Source organism: Gymnodraco acuticeps, unplaced genomic scaffold, assembly GCF_902827175.1.
Source record: "Gymnodraco acuticeps unplaced genomic scaffold, fGymAcu1.1, whole genome shotgun sequence".
Classification (NCBI taxonomy): Eukaryota; Metazoa; Chordata; class Actinopteri; order Perciformes; family Bathydraconidae; genus Gymnodraco; species Gymnodraco acuticeps.
This window is the reverse complement of record NW_022991947.1, coordinates 58,683-86,395: the sequence shown is the minus strand read 5'-3', so window position 1 is coordinate 86,395 and position 27,713 is coordinate 58,683. Positions and strand designations below refer to the sequence as shown.

Below are 27,713 nucleotides of genomic sequence, written 5' to 3'. Positions count from 1 at the left end.
CCACATGCAAGGTAATTTGATTAATATCAGGTTAGAAGAAAAATTACATCTGAAAAAAAACATAGCTAGACCAAATATTTTATTTACTTTTTTATTCCACAGTGCAATAGTTTGTATACATGGTCAAAGAGCGCTCCTCTGTGGAACAATACAGAGTTGCAACTTCAGTACATTTTGGGACGCCATTTCAGATGTGCTTTATTTTAATTTTAATCAAGACATTTATTTTATTGATTTCTTGATTAATGCATACGTCTTTGCATGGTTTGTGATTAAGAAATATGCTCTTGCATATTGGGTGACAAAACGTTTGCACCTGTCACCTGATTTCCTCTGATGCATTTTCTCGATTTTCTCATATGATCCAATAACACTCCGGTGTCGCCCGCTTTCTCCGTCATCTTCCGGGTCAGCAGAGAGTTCGCCTGCGCTGCACAGAGCCAGGACTTTCTGCAAAGGTCAGTCGAGTTTCCGCTTACCACTCTCACTTTTCACCTTGCATGTTTTACCCGTTTGCATTTATTTTCGTCTGTAGGGGGCTTTTTTACTCTTACGTCGCATTCATCCACCAGACAGATGTGTGTGTTAGCTGACGGGCTAAAGCGCTAGCTAGCCAATGTTAGCTTTCTGTCCCGTTAGTAATGTGCAGACAAAAGGAGAGAAGCGGGAGGCAGCAGCTGTTTGGATTATAATCATGTTTATCTGTGAGCCACAGGGAAACTGCACTGCATTTAGCCCCAAACACACATTGAATTAACCCCTTGTTGACACTACGTGGTCTCTGAATGAAACCACAGGTTGACAAAGTTGTGAGACTCTGATTAATTGGTGACTTATTGGGTCATACATTCAAATAAAGAAGCCGTTAATCTGAGGGTTAAGTGAGCCGTTCAAGTCCTGACCCGGGTTAAATCCTGAACATTCAGTACAAAGCAACAAGCGTTTGCACTGTGACGCCGTGTTTTTATTTTTGTGAGCTAATGTTAATGTTAACATGTTAAATGCATCTGTGTGATATGGAGTCAGATTTGGGTCATATGTGATTCATATTTTATGAAGACTGCCATACATTTTGCTGACGTGGTAGCTTCATTTTTGCTGACATGAAATAAGAGTTCTGAACACACCAGGCTGCACTGCTCTTCAAACGGCCTGTCTTTGTTTTTTAAATAGTTTCTTTGTAAAAGTTTACATAATATTTCAATTAGTCAATTCTTATTTACTTATGAATCAAACTTTTCCTTTTTAACATTTCTCAACGTTTTTTTTGCCTTTTTTTTATTAGCTTCCTTTAATGGTAAAGTCAACTTGAACACACTTGACTAATTCAACTAATAGTAAACAAGACATAATTCAATTGGATTAGAGTAGACGTAGTGTATGCTTTGCACTTTAATTTTAACCATTGATTATATGCAATGACATATGATCATTTTACTCGACTACAAAGTCTATCAAGTAGTCAGTTCTGCAACCATGCCTATGCTAATTTGTATCACCAATTGACTAAACTTATTATTTAGCAACGATTCAATAATTGTTTATGCTTTAAAATACCAGCACCTTGTAAAAAAAACCGTCAAAAGTAATTGGAGTCCAAAACTCAAACGCATCCAGTGTACAAAGATTTATATAAAAAATAGAGAGAAGTAGCTTTAATGTGTTTGAATAAGCAAATTAGAAGCAGTTTTTCTTGATAAATCAGCTCTTGTTGAAGCACTTTTTTTATTCTCAGTTGTCATTTGATTTCTCTTCCTTATCAGTGGCTGTTTTTGACCTTTTAACTAAAACACTCTTTATTCTGTGCACTGTTGAGTTTATTGCCAGTCAATTCTAGTTTAAACCCTACTTCACTAGCCAAGCCACCCCAGTCTATCTCAGTTCCATTATCTCCCTTTAGAGTAAACATGTTGTCCTTCATGCTGTTAACTGAGTCATTCAGTAGGCTAAAATAAAAATAAATGGAACTTTGAAAATAACAATCTACAGATACCTATATGAGAGCAAATACCAGATTCCTAATGTGGCTGTCAGAATATGTGTTGATTTAAGTGCACATGCATATAGGGAAGTGTGACCTTTTCAATAAACATAGGTCATTTGTGTGTTTGATCTACAAGGGAAAAAGGTGAAACATATTTCTGTGGAACATGTGGGCACATACTTTCACAAGTATGAGAGTATGTACAATTCAACAAAAAGCTAATAATGCAGAGATATTAACACAAATATATTTGTTTCTCTCTCTTTCACCTACATTCATCCTCCTGTTCCTCTTTACCCATAACCCACCACCCCTCCCCTCCCCTCTCTGTCTGCTGGTGCTCTATCTCTCACCTTGCGCTTTCCCAGGAGGGGTGCCGTTTGTCTTCTATAGCTCCTCCTGGTGTGTGAGTGTCGGTGTGTGTGCACCATGGCGAGTCTCCTTCGTGTTGTGGTGGCTAGCTGCTCAGCCCCTGTGTTCAGCGGCGTCTCCTGTACCAAGCTGCAGCGCGGTGGTGCTATCAAATCATCATGCCTTCGCTTTTTCAGGACCAATCAAGCTCTGGGGCGATGTGCCAGTCCAGGTAAGACACTATGTAGGGCATGGGTATATGTACACAATTAAATGTCAGAAAGCATCTAATGGTACAATAATGTAAGTAGTGATTACATTTTTTGTTTACATACAGTCAGTGAATTAACAACACTAAGACAATGCTTAAAAGCGGATATTTTTTACTAGGATGCCCACTGAGGATAAATTCAAAATGTACAAATGTTTTTTCTTTTATATTTATACATATAATGGTACATTAAATCTCTTTACGTTTTTCCTGTTGATCATGGAAAAACTGCAGTTTGATTGTCACCTTGGACTCTGGAATTTAGAGAAAGGCAATTTATTGACCAAAAGATTAATAAATTAAGTGATCGATTACTGGAATTAGCTTTAGTTGTGGCCCCATTGTACTACTGATAGAACACCTAAAGCCACACCACCTGTATGTTCTGTTTGCATTCTCATGGGGCGGTAGTGGCAAAGTCGATAGGGACTTGGCTTGGCAACTGGAAGGTCACCAGTTCAAGTCCCGTCAAGACCAAGTGCTACCGAGGTGTCCCTGAGCAAGGCACCGTTCCCTACACTGCTCCCCGGGCGCCATTCAAAATGGCAGCACACTGCTCCTAACACTAGGATGGGTCAAATGCAGAGAAACAATTTCCCCACGAGGGATTCATAAAGTATATCAACAACAACCTGGGTATCAGCTGCAACATGTAGTGGACACATACTGATTACACTAACCTAAAGCTACTCTGCTTTAAAGTGGACAGACAAGCAAACTATTCATATAGTTCTTTCATTGGCCTTGGCAGCTGGTGAATCAAATCTGTCACAGTGATCAAAATGTGATAGTAGTAGATCCTGCTCTACCCATTCATTCATAATTTTCTGCATGTTTATCCCTTCTTTATATGTTTTTAAAAGTTTACTATAGAGGTCAGTGTTGCTACCAGGATTTGCTCTCTGAATCAAGGTCACATTTAGGATACGATAGTCCCCAGGCATTATTCTCCATTTGACATGCCCCCACTGTGTACACAGTAACCTGGCAGAATATGTGTATTTCTGTGTGTGTGTGAGAGATATCCAGTACCAGCTGGTTGCAGGTGCTTCATGTCTGCGTGCACTGGGTTCATGTGTAGGTGGGTATTTAGGGGGTGCTGGTGACCTGGTTCATGCTGACATTCCTGCAGTGCAAATAGCTTCAGCAACAGCTCGCAGCCTATATTCTGGGCACACAAGGATCAGTTGACAGACTCTCAGACAAGTGGAGGAGTGGGACACAACACACACATTTGACATGCATGTGCTTATGCTCTGACCTCCAGGGAGCCTATAGACGTACTGTATAGACTGAGGCAGGGTGTTGAAGTAAGACTGGATTTTTGAATTATGACGTGGACAAAATTACACCGTGCTCTATGAACTGCCTTTCTTAACTCGCAAGCATTACCAACATTTCAATGGAAATGTTTTGGGGGACGAGTGTTATGATATGAATTAAATAAATAAGGCCAGACTTTTATCATTTTGTCTGTTTTCATAAAGGTACACTGAGGAGGATTAAATTGTTGTTGTTTCTTGCCTGAGAAACATTGTTTGTATTCTTGTCTATTAAAAATGTTGAATGCACTTTATTCCTCAAAGTATTTGGAAATGTAAAGTTGTTTTTAAAGTCCTGAAGATATATACATGCTTGTTAAAAGTATTCTTCTTAGGATGAAACAGCAGGAGAGTATTGTGCTGCCTGCTTGAAAGCACCTGTGTAACTTAGTTTGTGTATGATTTCTTTAATCTGCATGTTTATAGATGATAGTATAATCTTGATCGGTCAGGTGTATTTGCTGGTATTTACTTAATTGTACTTATACTATATTTTCTAACGAAAGGCAGGCGGCCATGGGATAGACTACCCAGTTCTCTGATTTAAATCACTTCAGCTGATTGATAACTGGGTGCTTAATGTGTTGTCAGACACAAATGGGACACACAGTGGTATGTGATCTCTGTTGGTTTATATAGTTGGGTTGAGGGTTAAAGCAAAGGCAGACTGTCAGAGGCTATTTATGTATAGACAAGGAGAAGGAGGTACAAAAAAAAGAAAGAGCTGCAGTGGAATTTTCCATAGGAGCAACATGTGACCTGCTGATATAACACGAAAATAACCTTCTTAAAATATTAATAGTTCCGTCTCTTGCCTATTTATTGCTACATGTTTATGCAAGTCACTTGACTCTGTTTTGATCCTTTTATCCTACAATGTACAAATGTAAATCTCATCATAAGCTTCCCTATTGTTGTAAGACATGTTGAATCAGGTCTGTTTCTTCTTCTTGGACAACACATTTGACTTTTATATCGCTTTATGTCTACATCTTACTTTGGTAAATAAGTTAATATCTTGACTATAATTTTGTTATCTTTGACCTGCAGGTGAGAGTTCTTTAGATATCTAACTAATGAAGTAGCACAATAATGGTATGGAAATACATTTTTCGGTTAAAATGTACTTTAGTTTATGACCAAATACTTGCAAAGCTAAAGACATGCAGCCTCATTAGCAGCTGAAGTCTCTGAGTGTTGTAGTTTGACATTGACCTTGTCTATCTGCCTACAAAGGCCATGCACACATACAGGACAGTGTTTATCATAAACATTGTTTTAACTCCACTCGTGTCTGTTTTCTGTAAATATTCTCCTTAAAGCTGCAGAACTATCTGCATATAAGATTGTTTATCTTCAAAATAAATCATTTGTGACAGATACAAGTTGAATCCATTCAATCAATGCAATTACAGTAAAGTATAATTGTTTGTGTATCTGTCTTTATGCTTTTTTTAATGTTTGAATATATGAATCAATGTAATATCTGTCACTGATGTCACTCTTCTGTATTGTTGCCTCTGCAGGTATTCCCTACAAACAACTCACAGTGGGTGTACCTAAAGAGATCTTCCAGAATGAGCGTCGTGTGGCGATTTCTCCCGCTGGCGTGCAGGCTCTCATCAAGCAGGGCTTCAACGTGGTGGTGGAGTCGGGAGCTGGAGAGCCTTCCAAGTTCCAGGACGAACAGTACATCCAGGCTGGAGCAACGATTAAAGACGTCAAAGATGTCATGGCCTCTGATGTGCTGGTCAAGGTAGGATTTCAGTGGGGGATGGAGGAGGAGTGGGAAGTAGGGTTTTGTGATAATTCAATAATCCAAATATTTCATTCGTTTACACTATGCTTCTCGAAGAGCTTAAAGAAATGTATTAAAACATTCTACCCTTTTATGTTTACTGCTTTTCCTAAACCTTTACAATGCAATAATTCGCTTCCAGGTCCGTGCTCCCGTTTTCAACCCTGAGCTGGGTGCCCATGAGGTGGACATGATGAAGGAGTCAGCCACTTTAATGAGCTTCATCTACCCGGCCCAGAACCCCGAGCTGCTGGACCTGCTGTCCCAGAAGAAGGCCACCGTCCTGGCTATGGACCAGGTACCCCGAGTCACCATCGCCCAGGGTTACGATGCACTGAGCTCCATGGCAAACATTGCAGGGTATGTATGTTAATAATGACAAATATGGCTGTTCATACTTATATCTTTATTGCTTGATGTTTCACTCTGTTAATTTTTAGGTACAAGGCAGTTATATTGGCAGCTAACAACTTTGGTCGCTTTTTCACTGGACAAATAACAGCAGCTGGGAAGGTGCCACCTGCAAAGGTATGTAGTATGAGTGTTCGTCTCTGTGTGAAGGTGTCTATGCCAGTTATAACACATTTAATCCATCTAATATGTGACCCGCTCTATCGAAATCAGTCGGAAGTCGCAACGGCTCATTTCAAAATAAACGTGGATTTACGTAAAAAAACAATTTGTTCGGGTGTTTTGTTTGATTTTAAACAAACAAAGTCTTGGCTTTCAGAATATTAAACTTTTATTTCCAAAATCACACGATAAATATATTTTTGAAGCTTGTAAAGGGAAGAAGACAGGCACCTCTCACTCGCAATCTGCTCTTCCGCAGCGCCGCCCCCCCTCCCTCCGGCTGAAATTATGAATGTAAGAGTATAGTAATCATAGATAACACGGCAGGTTCCGTTACAGTTTGTTTTCATCTGATTTCAATTAAACAAAGTCTTGGCTTTCAGAATATTAAACTTGTTTCGGCAAATTCAGGTGATAAATACAACTTTGAAGCTTGTAACGACATAATTACAAGCGGAGAACGGAGTAACTTAACGTCACAGCAGGCATAACAACAGCCGGTGTTTCTCGTGAGTGTTTTCCCCGGGAAACAAACACAATACACACAAACGCAAAATTACACACACACACACACACACACACACACACACACACACACACATACACTTATGGTATACACACACACACACACATGCGAGCTTCCCCTCCAAACGAAAATATCTTCCCTCCGTAGTATTTTGATCATTTGCTCCACTAATAATCAATCAGATCGATGGATTCCAGAGAAGAGAAAACTTTGAAGGCCTGTTTCTCAAAATGATGACTCTGTGACAGTCATTATATAATGTGACATATTTCGCTTAATATTTGAAGTAGAACAACAATCAGGATATCATTAGAAAGCTAGGAATATCCTCTTTCCAACAGTGTATACAACTCAAAATGTGTCTTCGGGTCAATGCGACTGATTTCGATGGAGCAGGTCACATATGTCATGTATGCTTATAGGTTCTGATCATCGGAGGTGGGGTGGCTGGACTGGCTGCAGCCGGTTCTGCCAGGTCCATGGGAGCCATCGTCAGAGGATTTGACACCAGGTTTGTTTTTGATACCTGATGTTGTGTGTCTGAATTGCAAAGGAAATGAATACAGGCTTTGAAAGGTTACATTCAATAACTAAATATGACTAGAGGAAATAGTTGTCTTTTTTTACTTTCTTGTATTATTGAAGAAGAAACTGTTCAAAACACTCAAATAAGGTTTTTGGAACCAGGAGTTGGTAATGAGTGACAACAATATTACATGATTTCCACATTATGTTTGCTATAGATCCTAATCCTTAAGATTTCAGTCCTGAAGGAAACATACTTCTTGAATGCCCAACAGATTTGTTTTGATAAAGAAGTATGCCAATTTCTCCATTATGCCCTTAGCAACTAATGTCTGTGAATGTCGTTGTGTGCAGTTTTAAGGACAAACAATATTACTCCTGCATGACTAGTCCAGCAAATATATTATCCTTCCACCTGAATAAAAATCCCCTTTCTCTCTCCTCTCCCAGAGCTGCGGCTTTGGAGCAGTTTAAATCTCTGGGCGCAGAGCCGCTGGAGTTGGACTTCAAGGAGTCAGGAGAGGGACAGGGAGGCTACGCCAAGGAAATGTCAAAGGAGTTCATCGAGGCTGAGATGAAGCTGTTTGCCAAGCAGTGTCAGGAGGTGGACATTGTCATCACCACGGCTCTTATCCCTGGTATGCACAGACACATTCACAGCAATAACGCTGACCATAAATGTAGAAGGTGAAGGACAAATTGCTCATGCAAACTAACGAAAGGTCATGGAATATCACAGACATGTGTTCTGGGCAGGTAGTCAGAGAATGTAGAAATAAAAAGGAACAGTCATGCAATATTGAACATTAAAATAGCGTTACAAGAACTTTATTGTACAACAGTTTCACATTTGTTCCACCACTCTGATGGTTTCATGAGTCTTTGTAGGGCCATGTATCCTCACTATCTGCAGTTTCATGAAGATGCGTATAATATCTTCCTTCCATCCATCCATCTTCTCCCGCTTATCCGTGGTCGGGTCCAGGGAGCCCCAAACGTTCTTTTCCCTGGCCACATCAACCAGCTCTGACTGGGGGATCCCAAGGCGCTCCCAGGCCAGCGAAGAGATATAATCCCTCCACCTGGTCCTGGGTCTACCCCTCGGTCTCTTCCCAGCTGGACGTGCCTGGAACACCTCCCTAGGGAGGCGCCCAGGTGGCATCCTAACAAGATGCCCGAACCACCTCAACTGGCTCCTTTCGACACAAAGGAGGAGCGGTTCAACTCCGAGTCCCTCCCGGATGACTGAAATTCTCACCGTATCCCTAAGGGAGACGCCAGCCACCCTGCGGAGAAAACCCATCTCGGCCGCTTGTATCCGCAATCTCGTTCTTTCGGTCATGACCCATCCTTCATGACCATAGGTGAGGGTAGGAATGAAAATGGCCCGGTAGACAGAGAGCTTTGCCTTCTGGCTCAGCTCCCTTTTCGTCACAACGGTGCGGTAAAGCGACTGCAGTACCGCTCCCGCTGCTCCGATTCTCCGGCCCATCTCACGCTCCATTGTTCCCTCACTCGAGAACAAGACCCCGAGATACTTGAACTCCTTGACTTGGGGTATAATATCTTGATGCATGTTTTTCCATTGTAACTTTGTAGGTAGGCGTGCACCCATCCTGATCACCAAACAGATGGTAGAGAGCATGAAAGACGGGTCAGTGGTGGTGGACTTGGCTGCTGAGGCGGGAGGAAACATTGAGACTATAGTACCTGGAGAGCTGTCAGTTCACAAGGTCAGTGTTTATAATCACACTCACACTAAACAGGATTTTTTGCACTTTGTCTTTTTAATTACTTTTCCTTTCATTGTTAGGGAGTGATTCATGTTGGCTACACAGACCTGCCCAGCCGTTTGCCGACACAGTCCAGCACTCTGTACTCCAACAACATCACCAAGTTGATGAGGGCCATCAGCCCCGACACGGAGAACTTCTACCTGAACGTAAAGGAAGAGTTTGACTACGGCACCATGGATCACGTCGTCAGGGGATCCGTTGTTATGCAGGTACGCGGTATAATGTGGCCGGACAAACATGCATGTATGTGTACAGCTGACAGGTCGCACATATTTCTCAGCCGATGCCAAGGTTGCAACACGGGGGCAAACAGAGGATTCATTCAGTCAAAGGGAAAATAATGTATGGCCTGCAGCTCCCTTTCACCGTCACTAGATGTCATCCTAACAACAATGTTTCTTACACTTTCAGTTTTTGTAGCTGCCAATTAATGTCCCTCGCAGAAACAATGGCTCTTCTTTACTTTGAAAGCCTTTTTTTCTTTGGTGGTCAATTGAATTTAAAGGTCTTGCACAAGTTCATTTTTCAACCTGTGAAATGTCCTGGTCAGTACATTTAAAATGGTTTTTTTCATGATGTTGGAAACCAATTATCATAGTTCTTTAATCATAGCTCATTGTTTTATTTAATGGGTATTATTTCTGTTGTTATCAATCTTAGTAAAGCTGTGTTCCTTCTTTTGGAGTAAGCTATTAGATTTCTGGTTGTTATTTGAGCCATGTGTGATTGCAATAATGGTCACACGTCTTACAAATGATGCTGAAATGCAGATATACCTGCTCTGCTTACTGATCATTAGTTTCCTTACTTTGATCTTGACAGCACAGTCTAATGTTTCACAGATTTACGAATGCAACAGAGGACATTGTACACCATTAGGTGATGAGATCAGGGAAAAAAGCAAAGATCATATAAGCTCCTAATAAATGTAATTTGATATTGTTGATATAACTAACAGTTATCCTTATCACTGTGCAGCCATTTCTTTGTATAACCATTATTATAGATTGATTGAACTTTTTGTTTCTTTCTCACTTTAACATCATACCATTCTATGTCTAAATTATTGTCTTCACCAGGATGGAAGGAACCTGTTCCCCGCTCCCCAGCCTAACAATGTACCTGTTGCACCTCCTCCTAAACCCAAGTCTATCAAGGAACTGAATAAAGAGAAGGCTGCACAAATCTCCCCCTTTAAGGCTAGACTCACTACTGCTGGCGCGTACACTGGAGGTTAGTAGAATATTCCAATAGATGTACATTTTGTGGACAAGTCGTGAAATCAGGGAGATGCTATTTCTGAGAGCTCATGGGTTTAATCTTGTTCATTGTCTACTGTTGGGTCTTAAAGGAGGTTGAAGTCTGCAAGAAGGTGAAGCAGAGGTTAATAATAATCAGCTTCTTAGGTGGAATGTGCACAGTAGGCGAGAAGTGACAAACACAGACACCCTGTTAGTTGTCAGGAAGTGTGCATTGTAAAAAGAAAAAAGTGTCACGCTGAGTGTGTGTGTTTGAAGTAGTGCTGCAGTGAGTGGTTCCCATGGTGCCACACAGCGCTCTGTGTAAGTGCGCCACATGCAGTTAATGCGGTTCACACATTGTTCAGGTGTTCGGGTGGTTTCCTACTTCACAAAGCTGCTCGTGTTAGGTCCTCTTGAAGAGTGAGAACTTGCTTTGTGCCTATTAGTGTGGCATGAAAAGTTGTTTTATTAGTTTTAGATGAACTCTCATGGATATTGATTCCTGTTTGCAACACCAGGCAATCTGTAACATGCCACCAGTCTCGCAAATGTAACCAGACAAATTGCTTTTAAACAGATAATTATGTCTGTTAAAATAACAGGAAATAAGGACATGTTGGGTGGTCAAATACCTACCACATCTTGCAGTCAAAAAAGTGCTTAAAGTTGCATCCAAAGCTCATTTACACTAATTAAACTGGGCTGACATTAAGGTCAGAGGGGTTAAAAAAATAAGCCCAACATTTTTACAAACTAATTTTGGCCTTTTATTGTATGAAATATTGTATAGTTTTCAGTCTTTTCAGTGTGCTGAAATAACAACAATTTAGCCTAATAAATAAACTGTAGACTACATGGTAATTATCTCATTGTTTTCATATTATTTAAATAAAATCTGCCCCCAGGATGTACTGTTGAAGTGTTCTGTATTTCTCACAGTCGCTCTCTGGTTCCTTCTTTAACTAGGTGCTGCCACCCTGCTGGGTCTGGGCCTGGTGGCTCCTAACGCCGCCTTCACTCAGATCGTCACCACCTTTGGTCTGGCTGGCATCGTGGGATACCACACAGTGTGGGGGGTCAGTCCTGCTCTGCACTCTCCCCTCATGTCTGTCACCAACGCTATCTCAGGTTGGTCGTGTTTCATGTGTCTCTTACACCTTTCAGTATAATGCAATCCAGAATACCTCCACTGCTAGGCACAGGGTAGGGCTGAATATCTGAATCTAAAGCTTGATGAAGTGTCACATTCATCCTTATAGTAATAGTTAATAATAGAGTTGCCATTCTAGCGCATTCTTAAATGTATTTATTTATCTGATTTAATTACAAAAAGACCAGTTTTAGTTTCCGGCTAAATGGTCTTTTTTTGCACATTTTGACGAGGGTACATTTTGATAAATAATAGCACTGACTCTTTAGTATTAAATTCAGTCAACTGGGGTTTATAGAGGAGAATATAACATTATTGTCCAACAGAGTGGATATATATAATTAAAAAAAACACAACAACCTGACCATGCAGAAACACGCGGAATACTATTAGATGGTATTAATAAAATATGTGAAACAAACAATAGAATATTAAATCATAAAGTACAGACTTAGCTAGAGGATCAAACATCTTGTACGTCAGTCCATCGTGTCTCTGCAGCCATGCTGGTGCTTCTTAGAGTCCAAATAAAGATTGTGTCCTTATTGTCGGCTGCCACTTAACACAGAGGGGTGAAGAGGTTAGAGAGGTAAGTGCATGTGTGTGTTCTCACGCCTTTGATCACACTCGAGACCCTCACTAGGGTAGGAAGTAACAAACTGTCGGTGATCTTTGAGGTTCAGGGAAGTCCTTCGCTCATTTACTCGTCCACACAGCCGGACATGAGAGCAGGGTCACGGAGCTTCACATTACCATCTTCACACCATCGTTCTTGTTTCTTTGGGATTGTGCCTTTTACTTTTTCCACCCTGTTATGGTTCACTTTATGTTACTGTCAAATTCCATCAATAAATATAATTTTTACATGACATTGTTTTGCATTTTATAACCACATGTACTACTTTTTTTGTCCCTTCAGTGACTGTAGTTCTGGAAATATTGAGACCAACGTAATTCTGATGTTGTTGTGCCATGCCTCGTAAAGACACACACGGAATCATTCACAGACATTAGGGAATCGTATTGGAATTTAGTGTTTGAGTGAGGGACAGTTATAAATTTCATGGGGGGATTATAGTGTTACAATCATTGGTGACTCTGGCTGGTGAGTCAGGAATCTTCAGACTATGGTCTCATATCCAGAGGCTCATTGAGGCACATCTTTATATCTGGTGTCTGATACAAACCCTTTAATCTACTTGAGAGCACTGACTCACTGTCCCACTCTGTCGCCTGGGAGCTGATGTTTGTCACACACCTACCGTCAATGGCCCACCCAGGACATACGTGTGTGTGTCCACTGATGCCTATTGGCTTTCATTCTGGCTAATCTATTAGTTGCGGTGGCCAAGCGTGCCTTTGATCTCAGTCTAAATGGTGTAACTTCACCTCTTTTTGGATCAAGTAGCTCACAAAAAGTAAAGTGTGCCAAATTTGGGAAAATCTGTTATTCAAATATTGAATCAACATTTAGATAAGTATAAGTTTCCCTGCAACAGAGACTCAATAAATACAAGTTGATTGGGACATCCCTTGTCACTTTGGACCTGTGTGAATTTGAGAGTATACACAACAAGCTTGCAGATCAGATTCAAGGTGTTTGGGTAGCATCTGAGTTACACATCTAACACTAGACTGTGGAGAACATTAATCATCAGTGACATCCTGATAAACTGTAAGATGTCTTTGTACTTGAAACCCAACCACAAATGTTTTTAAAGCTTGCCATTCCCGTGTCACTAACAAAAGTATTTTTTGTTATAACAGTGAATTATTTAATTGATCCTTTATTCACATAGTAATTTTTACATAGCAATTGAAACGTGCACAGTTTAGAAGCTGATATACACACATGATTATAAAGTTGACTTTGTTAATGTAATGGAGAGAAGGTCAAACTTTGCATTTGTCTCATTTGGGAAATCAAGCTTACATTATTGACTTCAACACCAACATGTACACACTGGTACACACACTACCTGCTGGTCAGCCTAAATTGTCCTCAAACATGATTCCGTGTGAATGCAGGCTGCTGCGTGTTGCATCTTACTGCCTGTAAGTCATTACAGGGCTGATGTTATCAAGGTTTCCTGAGTCTCTTTTGATAAACACACACTGCCTCTTTTTCTCCCCCCTTCTTTTTTTATCTTGAAATCTTCCCTTTCTGTCTTTTTCCGATGTGGAAAGCAGGAGTATTCTGAGCTTAGGAACACAACTCTTAAATGTCTATAGATGTTAAACAATGGTAATTGAAGTATTAAGATTAACTTGTTAATGACTGAATTAGGGCTTTGGTGTTTTTGTAACATTTCCCCTACACATGGGACATGTAAACATTTCACGATTACACTAGCCAAAATAATTGCGATTCACAATACCTTGACTATCATCAACATATGCTTTATACTCATAAGCTTTACATTACGTCTTAGTTAATAAACATACATTTTTCCACCGACAACTATATTCTAAGTGAACACCTTTTCATGTAGAAAAACCCCCAAAACGTACTTATCTTCATCATAAAACACAACCCCCCCCTCCCGGCATATAATGATGAATACAAAAATATAATTCTTAATCAAACCTATATAATCAAAATCAGGCTCTATGGTTTCATTTTCTACCACGTTATCAAGTTGGGAGCTTTTTCAAGTCACCCATTGTAGATAGTCACAATAATCTCGATAATAAAACTTCTAAACAAACCAATGAATCTGCAATTCAATCCTATATTGTTCCATTCCTAATATTCACTGAAAGTTTCAATGTCTTCTGTAATGAACTATGTAAATGGAGGTTCATGAATTTAAATTGTCCTCGTTCTGCAGGTCTGACGGCTGTGGGTGGTCTGTCCCTGATGAGTGGGGGCTACGCCCCATCATCTACCGCTGGGACACTGGCCGTGCTGGCGGCCTTCATCTCCTCCGTCAACATCGCTGGTGAGTCACCCGCACACAGACACCTCGCAGTGATCCCCGCCAGTTACAGCAACCTTTCGCCAATAAAATATCAACTTCGACTGCAGATTAAAGAGTTTTGTATTGATTGTACAATAACATGCTTCAAACCAAGTTGAGCAGCTGCCCTCTCTACCCACCTGCTCGAAGGGAGTCGGTGCCTGTGCCTTGGACCACACACATTCTTCCCTGCTATTACCCTTAATAATTCCCATTACACCGCCAAAGTGTTCCTGGAGTCATTATCATACTCATCACTCTCTAATAGTCCTGGGAAACAGTGTTCCTGCAGGGCTGAGCCGCGGATTTGTTTTAATTTCCCTGGTTAGCTCACCGCTATTCACCACTGAAGACTCAAGGGAAGGAAAAGTTAACTTGCATAATGGATCACTTTAGCTTATTAGTTGAGTTTATTTACGTGAGATACACCACAAAAATGTTGACGTTAAAAACCATGCTGTGAATCCTGCTAAATATCTTGGGTCCTCCAGGCTCTACTGTATAGCGTTACTGTTCTAACCCTCTATCAGTCTTATAGATTTTCCATAACAAAAGCATACTGAAATACCATAGCCTTTATGGACATATCTAGTTTCAATTTTCTCTCTTCTACAATATTTTACATGGGTTCCTTTCCACACGCACATTTCTAAGTGGTTTACCACATTACCCATAAACCCCTGGGAACAGAGAAAAACATTCCTTGGAAGGTACGAGAAACAATAGTGAAATGCAGCTCCGATAAAATAGCCCCTGAGCGTTTTGAGTCGGTGAGTCTGTTGTGTGGAACAGGTCCCTGGCTTTAGCTACTTGTTTTCCTTGTGTGTCTCCACAGCCGTAAGGTGTTGGAGTAAAAGTGGATGGAAAACACCTGGGTCTCTGAATAACTTTAGATAAACATGTTCATACAAAACAAATTTCTCTGTGCTCTATGAAATTCCATAAAACCCATAGTCCACGAACGTTATTCGTTTCATTCATTGATTTGAATCTTAACTTTGATTTATTGATGTCTTAAAATGTATGGTATTTGTTCAAAACATTATTTGACAATCATATACCTGCAACACTAATGACATTCCCATCACCCTCGCTTTATGTTTTGAGCTATTTGGAAGTTGGCTAATGTTCACAGATCTGCTTCTATAATGGCTGCAGACTCTGAACCTCGTGGCTTGGCACGTGTTGCTGACTTGCTTCTATTCTTGTAAACGTTCTAAATATAGTCTCGGCAGACCCATTCTGGGTACAAAAAACTAAATAGAAAATGAACATTCCTCCATATTAATATATTGACTCAGATTGGTCAGTAATAATATTAGTCAGATTGTGTTTCGTGTTTTAACTAAGATATTCTAGGACTGAAATTACAAGAACTGGTAAAATGCAGGTGCTAGCCTCTGATTCACCCTTGTACATTTATGTGCATATACGTGTGTTTTGTTCCAATCATGCCGGGGGGGAAAGGGAGGCACACGGCTATGTGATCTCCTCGCGTAGAGCAGTGAGACACCGTCTGCTCACGGTTTGACGCTTTTAAGGTTTTCTACTTGAAATATTTACACTGAAATTAAGTAGACTAATTCAATTCCTTACTTTGGTTATAATGCTTGGCAACGTTTTTTAGCAATTGTCTTTGAAAAATCTGCCCCCAGATTTACTGTTAAAGCTTTCTTTATTTGAGATACATGTACCATAGATGCCTGGACCTCCCTGCCTCAAAACCTCGTACAGTCCTATTTTGACGCCTTGCAATTAGTTTTTTCCATAAATAAAGTTTTTTTTGTAATCCCTACTCTGTGTTAAGTAACTTTCAAACCTGAATTTGAGCGTCTGTGTAGTGTGCGTCCGTTAATTTTCTCTGTCTCTCTCCCAGGTGGTTTCCTTGTAACAAAGAAGATGTTGGACATGTTCAAGCGTCCCACTGATCCTCCAGAGCACAGCTACCTCTATCTGCTTCCTGCTGGTGTCTTTGTCGGTGGCTATGGAGTTGCACTGCAATCTGGATACAACATTGAACAGGTGCGAGAGAGGATGTTTATGCCTGGTCCCCCTGTGTTTTCCCAGATGTTGAACAGAACCTTCAAAGTAGATCATTTGTCCTTATTTCTCATCCTGTGGTCCCTAATTGTCTAAAACCCCCTCTTTACGTCTCTTTCTCTCTCCAGATGATGTACTTGGGTTCAGGTCTGTGCTGTGTCGGCGCCCTGGCTGGCCTTTCCAACCAGAAAACATCCCGTCTGGGAAACACTCTGGGTATGATCGGAGTTGCGGGGGGTATCGCTGCGACCCTTGGTGCCCTCCAACCCAGTCTTGAGCTCCTGGGACAGATGAGTGCAGCCATGGCTGTCGGCGGTACTACTGGTGAGTCCCTTTTGAAAATAATGGGATAACAGGCTTAGAGGCAAACTCAAGTTCTTGTACAACAGTGTTGCAGCAGCTCCAAATGACTGGACATCAGTGCGTGTGTATGGATTCCGAGCTTGACTAAATTAAGCAGCAGGTGTGCAGAGCGCAGACACATTTCTGTGATGTTTACATCAAACAAAATGTGACTAACTCCCCTCCAGACTCTGGAGGTCTGCCTTAAATGGTCAGCAGCACGTATTACTCACTTTCTTTTGCCTGTTCAGGACAGTTTGATCATTTAAATGCTAATTGTTCCAGTAACAGAGTCCACCCAGACTAAACTATCCCAACAAACACAAATGCTAATTTCCAGGCTTCCTGCAGGACATGCACACACAATACACACACACACACACACACACACACACACACACACACACACCGTATACCCACTCACAAACATGGAATTTCCCCGAACAGGCCTCATCAGCAACACCTGTTTCTTTAGATGGACCCACTTCCCAGCAGTCCTTTGATAGTGTGTGCTTGTGATTTGGATGTTATTAGTGTGTGAGTCTTTCAGGATCACTGCACTTCATTTACGTGTTATCTCTCTCTCTCCTGCCCCCCTTAAGGCCTGGTCATTGCTAAGAAGATCCAGATCACGGAGCTGCCCCAGCTGGTGGCGGCCTTCCACAGCCTGGTGGGCCTGGCTGCCATGCTCACCTGCGTGGCAGAGTACATGATCGAGTACCCCCACTTCGCCACAGCCCCTGACGCCAACTTCACCAAGATAATCGCGTACCTCGGCACCTACATCGGTGGAATCACCTTCAGTGGCTCTTTGGTGGCATATGGCAAACTGAACGGTGAGAGAAGCACAGTCTGATTCATATTCCCTGCAAACATTTACACTGATCCCCAGAGAGAACATGCATCCTTGCTGTTGTGGAATTATAAAGTGTATTTATTACACTGGTAGACAAAGAGAAGGCTTTAACTGCATATTAAATGTGGCCCTTTATGTGTTTATAATAAACACAACAAAGTAATAAATGTTTCATAGGATTTACTTTACAAGATCTACATTGGAAAAATAACTTTGGATAGTTTTGGCCCTATCTCCCAAATCTCTCTTCTTTGTTATATATAGTGTTTCGGGAAAGTTAACCATGGCTATATTTTAGAATGTGTTTATATATTACATTTTATGTTAATAATTGTACAAATGTATTTGGTATAATCGTTTTATTCTTTGTTCAGTTCATAACCATCAGTTAGATCAGTGTTCATCTTATTGCACTCTATTATACTAAGGGGTATTAAGGTGACCATTTTTTTTTAATGTGAATTACCTCTCCCATCAGGATTATTCGTGTAGTGTTTTATGGCAGTCTGGCCGACCTGTGGTTATCAACAAGAGAAGGTCTGATTCTTCATATTTACTGCTGCCAGCTGTGCAGGGGAAAGAGGGAAAAAAAGAGTTCATCGGGTTCATTCTGCTGGCACCAGTCCTACTAACCACATTTTAATGTTGACTGCAAGCGTTTCATGAGGGCAAATTATGCATGAACATGACATTCAGTTAATGACAGGTCTCAAGTGGTGACTGCTGCAGGATGAATCTAACGCTGCTCAGGCTTTTTTCCTTCTAGTCTGAGATATTTATCTCTAAGACAAGTTCACAGCTGATAAATGAATTGAAGTGTTTATGAGCAGTTGTTAGTTGTGATTATTATTCAATTGTCTGCTGAATCCGCTCTCTCCCTGCGTGTTCTCCCTCTGCAGGTGTTCTGAGTAGTTCTCCCTTGATGCTCCCTGGTCGCCATGCTCTGAACGCGTCTCTCATGGCAGCCTGTGTTGGCGGGATGGTTCCCTACCTGCTGGATCCCAGCTACATCACAGGCATCACCTGCCTCGGATCAGTCTCTGCTCTCTCCGCTGTCATGGTATGGCGTGTGTGCTTGTGTGTGTGTTTTTGTAGCTTCAGTAAGACCTATCAAAAGAGAAGTCTGACCTCAAATTCTACCAATACGATTTTCTTACATGCTGACAGAAGAACATGTCAAATTGTTTTTTAAAGACTTAAATAAACACAGAAGGAATGGGAAAAGGCATACAAAACGGGGAGAAAGTTAGGCTAAAAAGACAGGATTTGTTATGCGATTTAAATAAAACAAAAAGGACTTAATACAATTCAGGCTTTTGCACAGTAGATTTTTAAATATGTAGTCAGTGTTGAGCAGAGAGCTCTAAATAGTCGGGCAGCCATACTGTCCAACAGCTTAGCTTGTATTTGACCCCATTAAATGAATGTCCAGCAAAGAAATGTGCTACAGTCTTTGTGAGAGAAAAGATCTCCATGATCAACAGTACAATGTGTGACAGGTTCACCTCTTGCATGACGTGCACAACTTTAACAATAAACAGCAACTCTAGAGAGACTGTATTAGTCTTCAGAGTTTCTGGAGGCTTACTTCAGTAGAATACTTAAACTGGAATCTGCTCCACTTCTGAACATAGATTATAATCATGTGAATCTAGGCAAGCAGACGGCAGCAAGGAGCACGCACTAATGTACACTACAAAGTGATCAATTCATGCTTGATTTGCATTAGTCCATGTGTTGCTTGGAAAATTTGAATCTGGAGTCAATCCCAGAAACGATGATCAGTGTATCCCTAGAGAAGAAAGATGAACATCATATTAGTTTCAGATTAAAAAAATTAGAGTAATGGACCATCCATTGTGCTTTTAATGTGTGTCTTTACTCCTTCAGATAAGTCTACAGTATGTCAACATGAACAATCTATCATACACTGTGCACTTGGAATAAAAAAACTCTGCTGCTGCTTTGATAACTACCTTTGTAAAACAAAAAAATACATAGATGGTAAAGGGAGAGATGTCCAGTGAATTTGATTGTGAAAAATGGAAGTGCAGCAGGAAAGGCTGTTTTCCTTTATTTGGAAGAATGACTGAAACTCCTCTCCTGTTCTCCTCTCTTCTCCCTTAGGGTGTCACCTTGACATCTGCGATCGGAGGCGCGGACATGCCGGTGGTTATCACCGTGCTGAACAGTTACTCAGGCTGGGCCCTGTGTGCTGAGGGCTTCCTGCTCAATAACAACCTGCTGACCATCGTCGGAGCTCTCATCGGGTCCTCTGGAGCCATTCTGTCATACATTATGTGTGTGGTAAGTGTCGGAGTCTCAGCAACACTGTATATGTTAATGAAAATGTGATTGTTCCTCTCCTGTCCACCAGGAGGGACTGTTACTTTGCATCAGTCCCCTTTCTAAATAAGATCTCGGGTCACAAATGAGTGTTTTCTGAGGGATTTTCACTCTGAAATTGTCTCTGATTGCTGAACACAGTCAATCAAGTGAAAGCAAAATGTAATCATAAAATGCTAAATATCATTCTCCCCTCTCAGGCCATGAATCGTTCCCTGGCTAACGTGATCCTGGGGGGCTACGGCACCACTTCTACCGGAACAGGAAAGCCCATGGAGATCGTCGGGACACACACAGAGGTCAACATTGATCAGACCGTCGAGATGATCAAAGACGCCCAGAGCATAATCATCACTCCAGGTAATACACACACACACACACACACACACACACACACACACACACACACACACACTTACACACCCTTCAAAGGTTGTGTACGTAAGTTGAAAAACATGCTACTTTGACTTCAGTTTTCTTTTCTTTTTTCATCATTAGCAAAGTGAGTGTTCTGTTTATTTAACCTTTTCCTGACCCATGTTGCATCACCATTTTGCTAGGCTAATTGACAAGTCATGGAAGAGTGGCCACACACATACACACACTCTTAGGTTTCTGTGTGGTCGTCAGTCCCAGGTAAATAGACATTCTACAGTGCAGCGTATATCTGCGAGGTCAAGGGAAAATGAGATGGAAAGAGGGTATGCTTGGTTTATGTTGACAATTCAAGTGCTACGTTCAAAGTCAGCTTCTAGTCCCTTTTGTCGGGGTCAGGGCACGGGTCCACCCTTTGTTCAAGGTACATGCTGTTCTTCATTTCACATGTTTTGAATATTTGACTTTAAATACGTGTCTGAACCTCCCACTCTGATTATTGTGATGCTGCTCCGTGCTGCTGTCCTCAACCCATCATTGTGTGGCCCGGTGACATTTCAGTCCTCTCACCAGACGGTTCCAAAGAGTGGTTTTACTCACGTGGGTACATGTAAACACAGACTAAAAGCATCCAGCCTGCAAATTGGTGATTCCAGTCACAGTGCTGACTGAGTGTCTGTATACAAAACTAACAGAGGAATTAGAGCTTGGAAAAAGAAAATAAGTGGGAAAGAAGTTATCCATGTAGCAGCATCCAATCTAAATTAAAGCATGTTGTTTTTAATCACTCTTTTGGGACCATAATAAGACAAAGAGGAACACGTCCGACTGCTGAAACGAAAAACAGGCATAATGCATTTAAGTTAGGAGGCAGAATGTTTTTTGTGCCTTTTCTCAAAATTGTATACAAACCAAGACATGGCAAATCAAAAAATGCCAGACAATACTTGGGGTTATAGGACAAAATAAACAAATAGAAAGATTAAAAAAGTTGAAAGAAATCCTGATATACTTTGTAACTCTATAAATTGGTTTATTTTAAAGCCATAAATTAAATTAAATTAATTACCCAGTGAGATCAGGGATATTTCTATCTGCCGTTTCTTTTAAATGCTAATGACCTCACCTCCAAAACACGTACCCTACAAACGCATAATTCTTTAATCTATCGTGTAGTGTGAAGTCAGACTGGTATTATCCATATGCCAGCTTTTACTCGGCCTCCTTGTTTCCATTTTAACCAGCCTCCCTAATCGGAGCCGTCACAGTTACTTTGCCTGATTGACATCTGTGGAAACGGTTAAGACTTGGCCTGATAAACATAAATGTTTTCCTGGCTTCGTCTGGTCCATCTCCGCATGGCCTGCATCCACTTTGCTTTTCCTTATAGGAGAAACTCCTGAGAGAATATTTAAACCACAAAGAATTAAAGAACTGTGATAAAGAGAAAAAATCATTCAAGTATTGAGCTGAACTGCAGACAGTTTCCAAAGTTATTTGTTTCTCCTTTCTCTATGCTGAATTGAAAGCCCTGTCATTTTGACCAGTGTGATGGAAACAGACAGTTGGTGACTGGTTGTTGTGACAGGGCGAGTAAACACCACCGGACCGTGTGACGTGTGTTTGGTTCTATGACGGTGTGATAAAATCAAGTCCCATACACCAGCAAAATTAATCATAAAGGAAATCAGAGACTTCAAGAAAAAACATATAATGTGTTTAAAACTCCATGCCAGCTTTATTTATATAATCTGAATGTTTGATATGGAATACATGATTGAAAGTTTATCAGTTACAGAAAATGGTTATAATTTCATCCATCTGTAACTGGAACTCAGTAGTGGTAACATGATCATTAAACTATAAAACAATTGTGTGTCAGGGTAGCGAAAATGTCCATCACCAGTTTTCTAGAGCTGAAGGTGACATATTAAGACTTCAAAAGAAGATTTATAGTTTACTATCATTTAAGACTAAGGTTATATGAAAATGTTTCTGAATCAACGTGAGAGGTCTGTCTTATATCTTAAAAGAAGGTCTTATTGGGGAAACTAATTCTTACCTGTTTTCAAAATCTCGTTCAGGTTATGGACTCTGCGCTGCAAAGGCCCAGTACCCCATCGCTGAGCTGGTGAAGATGCTGATAGAGGCTGGCAAGAACGTCAGGTAAAGGGGCGATAAAGCTGACTGATCTATGTTAAATGAACATATATGTCAGGCAAATAGAGTTATAATCAGTCTACTGTAATTCAATCAAAGGGGATGGATGTAATTAGATAAAAACATTAGAGATGTATGATTATAAAATTGGGAAAGAAAAAACTATTTTCTACCCATTACCAAATGTAAACGGAACCATGAAAGACAACAAAAAGGAGGGTTGTGGTTTTGAGCTTGATGACAAGAAGATGGGACAGGACTGATAGCAAGAGACCTGTCTGCATAGAAAGAATGAGAGAAAGGAAATGTGAAGGAGAGGAAGGACAAGGTACAGCGGAAGCTTGTGTAATTGTCCTGCCACAGTCCTTTGATCCTGGCTGTGGCAGCTGCTGCTACTTACAGCATTTGTACTTGATTAGAGGAAAGTGGGTGGTCAAAAAAAAAAAACTCCTTCACCATGATCTCTTACTTTCCTCTCTTATTTTTCTGTTTTCTGAATTGTGATGTATTGCCTTGATGTGTCCCTTGTCTTCCTGTTCATTATATACACTGTTATTTTCCTCTTCCCTACACACCACAGTATATTTACAGTGTGAAGTTTGGAAGCACACCACTTTCATTTCCCTCTCAAAGACCAAAGCCTTTGCGTCTACCCACTGTCTTCTAATGCATTCAGACTGTATAGAATTACATGAAAGGCAGAAAATGACTTCAGCCACAGTTGCTAATAGATACCAGAACCAACTGAACATTGAATCGGCCTTAACTCACCAAATAAAAAATAAATAAAGCTCCAAACAGTCAGAGAGACGGTCACCAGAATTCAGTGTTAATATCATACCCTGGTAACATTACATGGCTATTTGAGTTTGAGAACAATGAATACCAAGTCACACACATGCGCCCACACTCAAAAATGAATAACACATTGTTTGTAACCTTTTTTTGTTTGTTATCTCACCTTTCCACAGGTTTGGTATTCACCCTGTGGCCGGCCGTATGCCCGGTCAGCTCAACGTGCTGTTGGCTGAAGCTGGTGTCCCATATGATATTGTCCTGGAAATGGAAGAGATTAATGAAGACTTCGCCAGTAAGATACCATTTTTATATACGCTACCTACCATGATGTTAACTGATTTATACAAAAGTTATTGTGACCTAGCATGTTGGTTTTTGTTGCAGCTTTTAAAAAATGTGTTAGTGGCATCTAAAATATGGAGTTGGAGATAAATTAAAAGCTTAAAGCTAAACGGCTAGTCGAACTCTGACCACATTTAAGTGGCAAAGAGTACATTTTCCCCTCCAGTATTTCAGAGTGGAATTATTGTTGGAGCCACTTTTGTAAAAGAAAAAATCTATCACTTTATTTTTCCTACCACTAGGGACATATTTAGCAACTTATTCAGACCGTTGGGTGGAAAGCAAATAAGGTTTGATAAGGGAATGATCAGACAGGGTTTAAGAACCAAAACAAATGTGTTTATAAACACAAAGTAAAAGGAGACATGATATCTGATCTTAATTTGTTATGTTTCCAATCAGAAACGGACCTGGTCATGGTGATCGGTGCCAATGACACGGTGAACTCAGCCTCCCAGGAAGATCCCAACTCTATCATTGCTGGCATGCCGGTGCTGGAGGTCTGGAAGTCTAAGCAGGTGAGACATCTGGTACATGCATGTGTGATTATGAGGTTGTCCTGAAGCCCAAAAAGGTAAAGAGGAATGGAAGATTTAACAACTGGACTGCTTTTTATCGTCTCAACTGAATGCTGGAGTCAACACCCGTAGAGAGGCCTCTTTTTGAAGACACACACAGACACACACACACAAATCTGAAGAATTGCATACTCCCACACACACACACACACACACACAGAATCAGACCGTTACAGTTCCAGGTGCAGTCCCATCCTGATCCAATTAGTGGTGCCTGTGTCGCCGTGGAATGACGACATTCGGAGCATCCCACTGGCACCGCTCTGAAATCCACACACACTTTCCCCTGGGGAAATCAAAGAAGACATTCTACCCTTACCACACACACTCACATGGACACAAACACAGACACACATACAGGTGCACAGATAAAAACTGGGTTCATAAAAAACACGAGTGCTTTTAAAATATATTCTTAGGCGCTCAATTACAAACGCATGAGTCATGTGAGAACACACACTGTCTGGAAATACTTACACTACTTTAAGACCTTTGTTGAAGTACGAATTATGTAAAAAAAATACTTTTATTGAATTAATGTTGTCTAAAAGAGTTGCAAGTTATAATTTAATTAGCCAAATCAGTTTTGAATTGATGATTGTAGATTTTTTTTGTATTGTAATCATTGTTGTTTAATATGTTATAACAACAGCTGTTAGTGTTTTCTTTTTTACATTTCAAACATCCCAGATTTATTTTGAGATAAAAGGATAATTTACAGTTTTACCTTAGAAAGAAAAATGGCTTGGATTATAATATAATTTTGCATCTCCACAAAACTATTTCTTATATCTGCTTCATCCGTATTTTCACATCGACTCTTCCTATTAGATGCTTAAGAATGTGTGTGTCTTTTTATGTGTTTCTCTTGCACTCTAGGTGGTTGTGATGAAGCGTTCCCTGGGTGTGGGATACGCAGCTGTTGACAACCCCATCTTCTACAAGCCCAACACTGCGATGTTGCTAGGCGACGCCAAGAAGACTTGTGACGCGCTGCAAGCCAAGATCCGCGAGGCCCAGAACGAGTAAGACGAGCACCTCCACTCGAAGCACAAAGGGAGCGAGGAAGGTCGAAGACAATGATTCAAACGGTTTTTCCAAAAATATATTCCACATTAAGATGATCTTTGTCCCATTGTGACTCGAACAATTGAGCAAAGATGATTTAATAGATGTTGGCACACCCTTCCTATCATCTATTAATGAAAAACATTGCAATGTGGCTGTTAAAAATGCACTTGTGCAGTATGAGCCAAGCAATGCATGCACTGTTGTTCTTCTCTTAGTGCTTTTGATTAGGTAATGTAATAAGATTCATATTTACAGGGATGTCTTTTTATTTTTGGATATTATAGGAAGGGTATGTCAACTATTCACATGTGGTGTGTGTAATCGGGGGGGCAACTTCTTCATATTAATGTAAACCTTCAGAAATGTAGATGCATTAAGATGTTAGATATAGGAAATGTCTCTATTAGGAAATAGTTTATAGTTGAAAATATAATGTAGATGAATTGGAATTTAAAAGAAGAAGAGCTGAGATGTAAAGAGAAAGAGGTATGAGAAACTTAAATGTTACCCTACATTGTTTTCTCCCAGGTATCGTGTTCCCTTCGATAGATTTATTTGCACGAAAACTTATGCCACAAATAATTTTTCTGTACAAGTGAAAAGGAAAAAAAGCAGATCAACAAGTCCTTTCAATTCCAATTTGATATGGTGTTAGAGATGTTTGTATTCGGTCTCATAATAATCATAAAACTAACAAAACACATTTTAGAAGCAATAGCCCATTATATAAATGTGGTCATTCTTTTTGCTTTTCACTTGCACACGTGTCCTGTGAACTCCACTGTTGCCGTTGGTGAACCAATCAAACATGGATCCAAAAACATTAAAGATCCAGTCACACCTTTAAGTGTGATACCACAGCTGTCATGTAATGCTAGTAAAGACTAGGTTGGTTTAATTATGTTTTTAAACCAGGTGCATCACACCATCTTGTGTGGTTCTGATGTTACAGTACGTGTGATGATAGCCTTTGGCCTTTACGGTAAAGAAGGGTGTTTTTTTTTTCTCTTTCTCAATTGACTGTGGCTCTATCCACTCCAATATGTGTCCTCATTATTTTTGTAGAGGGAAATGAAGGATCACTGTTTGTAAAAAAAGGGACAATGTTAACCTGACTGTTATGTAAAGAGTCTAAAGCAGCGCTGAATTTAATTCATTCAATTTGAAATTGTCGTCACATTTTCAGAATACATGAATAATTCAACATTTTTATTAAGCTTTTCTAAATTAAAATAGTCCTTTTTTTACCTTTTGCTATGAAAACAAAAGTGCCAACATTTCCCATTTTACAATCAATCTGGATAGAATTTCCAGCACAGCTATAGTTTCTATATTACAACTTTAGTAATTCTTGAAAGATCGCTGACAACATGAGTAGCTCTCACTCGATACCTAACTAAAAACACCAAAATCGTAGTCCATCAAGTTAACAATAGTCTATCAACATTTACTTTTAACTAAGTTGAATTGCTCCCATCCTTTTCCATTACTTATACTTGTTCACAGTTTTGATGGTCATGATACAGTAGATTAATTAGCAAGAGGGTTTCCTGTTACAAGGTTTGAGGAACAATATGGTCTTATAATGACAGGCCTGCAGTCTTCGATACTATTGAAATCTATGTACGTACTGTAAGAAGAGAGTTGTTATAGTGTAACCTTGGGACCTGATACATTTACTATGACAACTATCCTACCTCTCCGTAAAACGACCAATACATACCCAGAGAACCATCATCTGACCAATCAACTTGAACTGAATCTACCACAGGATTTCTGACATTATTTCCATCTACCACACCTTAATTCAACCAGTCAACTCACATGTTTCCTAAACCTGACCAATTGCCTTCCGTTTCCATCACATTTTCAACCATCAGACCGCCGTTTGCCGCTGGCTAGTTTACCGTATGTGATGTAAGTGTAGAGCTGCTGACGTCATTTCTGCTCATGAGGGGTTATTATGCTTCAATTTGCACAAGTGCAGTCTTTAGGGAAATTTAGGCTAAGCTTGTTGCTTAATATTTGTAGCTTGTTGCCATGTTTGAGGTTTTGATCAAATCAAGGGAGACAAGAATATTAATATTTTTGCCAATGTGCCCTATAATACCCCTCATATATATTTTCGGCTTCTTATGGAAAGTATTTTTGTATAGAAGCACCAAATTTGTGCGGAACAACAATGGGGTTTTGAAGTTGTACAATGTTTCAGTGCACGGTGTTGTAGAGATGAAATGTACTGTGAATGTTTATCCTCTTGTTCGTCATGGAACATTTTCATCCCTAATAAACCTGTATTTACACTAGA

At 40.3% G+C, this 27,713-nt stretch overlaps 1 protein-coding gene across 1 annotated transcript; it reads left to right on the top strand.

Moving 5' to 3' along the window:
* Positions 1 to 365: 365 nt before the first annotated feature.
* Positions 366 to 27,713, top strand: LOC117535902 (NAD(P) transhydrogenase, mitochondrial-like). Its single transcript, XM_034200558.1, has 22 exons — positions 366 to 458; positions 2,353 to 2,567; positions 5,455 to 5,684; positions 5,869 to 6,086; positions 6,167 to 6,254; positions 7,248 to 7,336; positions 7,801 to 7,988; positions 8,950 to 9,083; positions 9,164 to 9,355; positions 10,226 to 10,379; positions 11,354 to 11,515; positions 14,369 to 14,479; positions 16,374 to 16,519; positions 16,666 to 16,861; positions 17,482 to 17,715; positions 18,635 to 18,795; positions 19,863 to 20,042; positions 20,282 to 20,441; positions 22,541 to 22,622; positions 23,588 to 23,706; positions 24,159 to 24,274; positions 25,214 to 27,713. The coding sequence occupies exons 2-22, from the start codon at positions 2,414 to 2,416 to the stop codon at positions 25,361 to 25,363; spliced, it is 3,264 nt and encodes a 1,087-aa protein (XP_034056449.1). The 5' UTR covers positions 366 to 458; positions 2,353 to 2,413; the 3' UTR covers positions 25,364 to 27,713.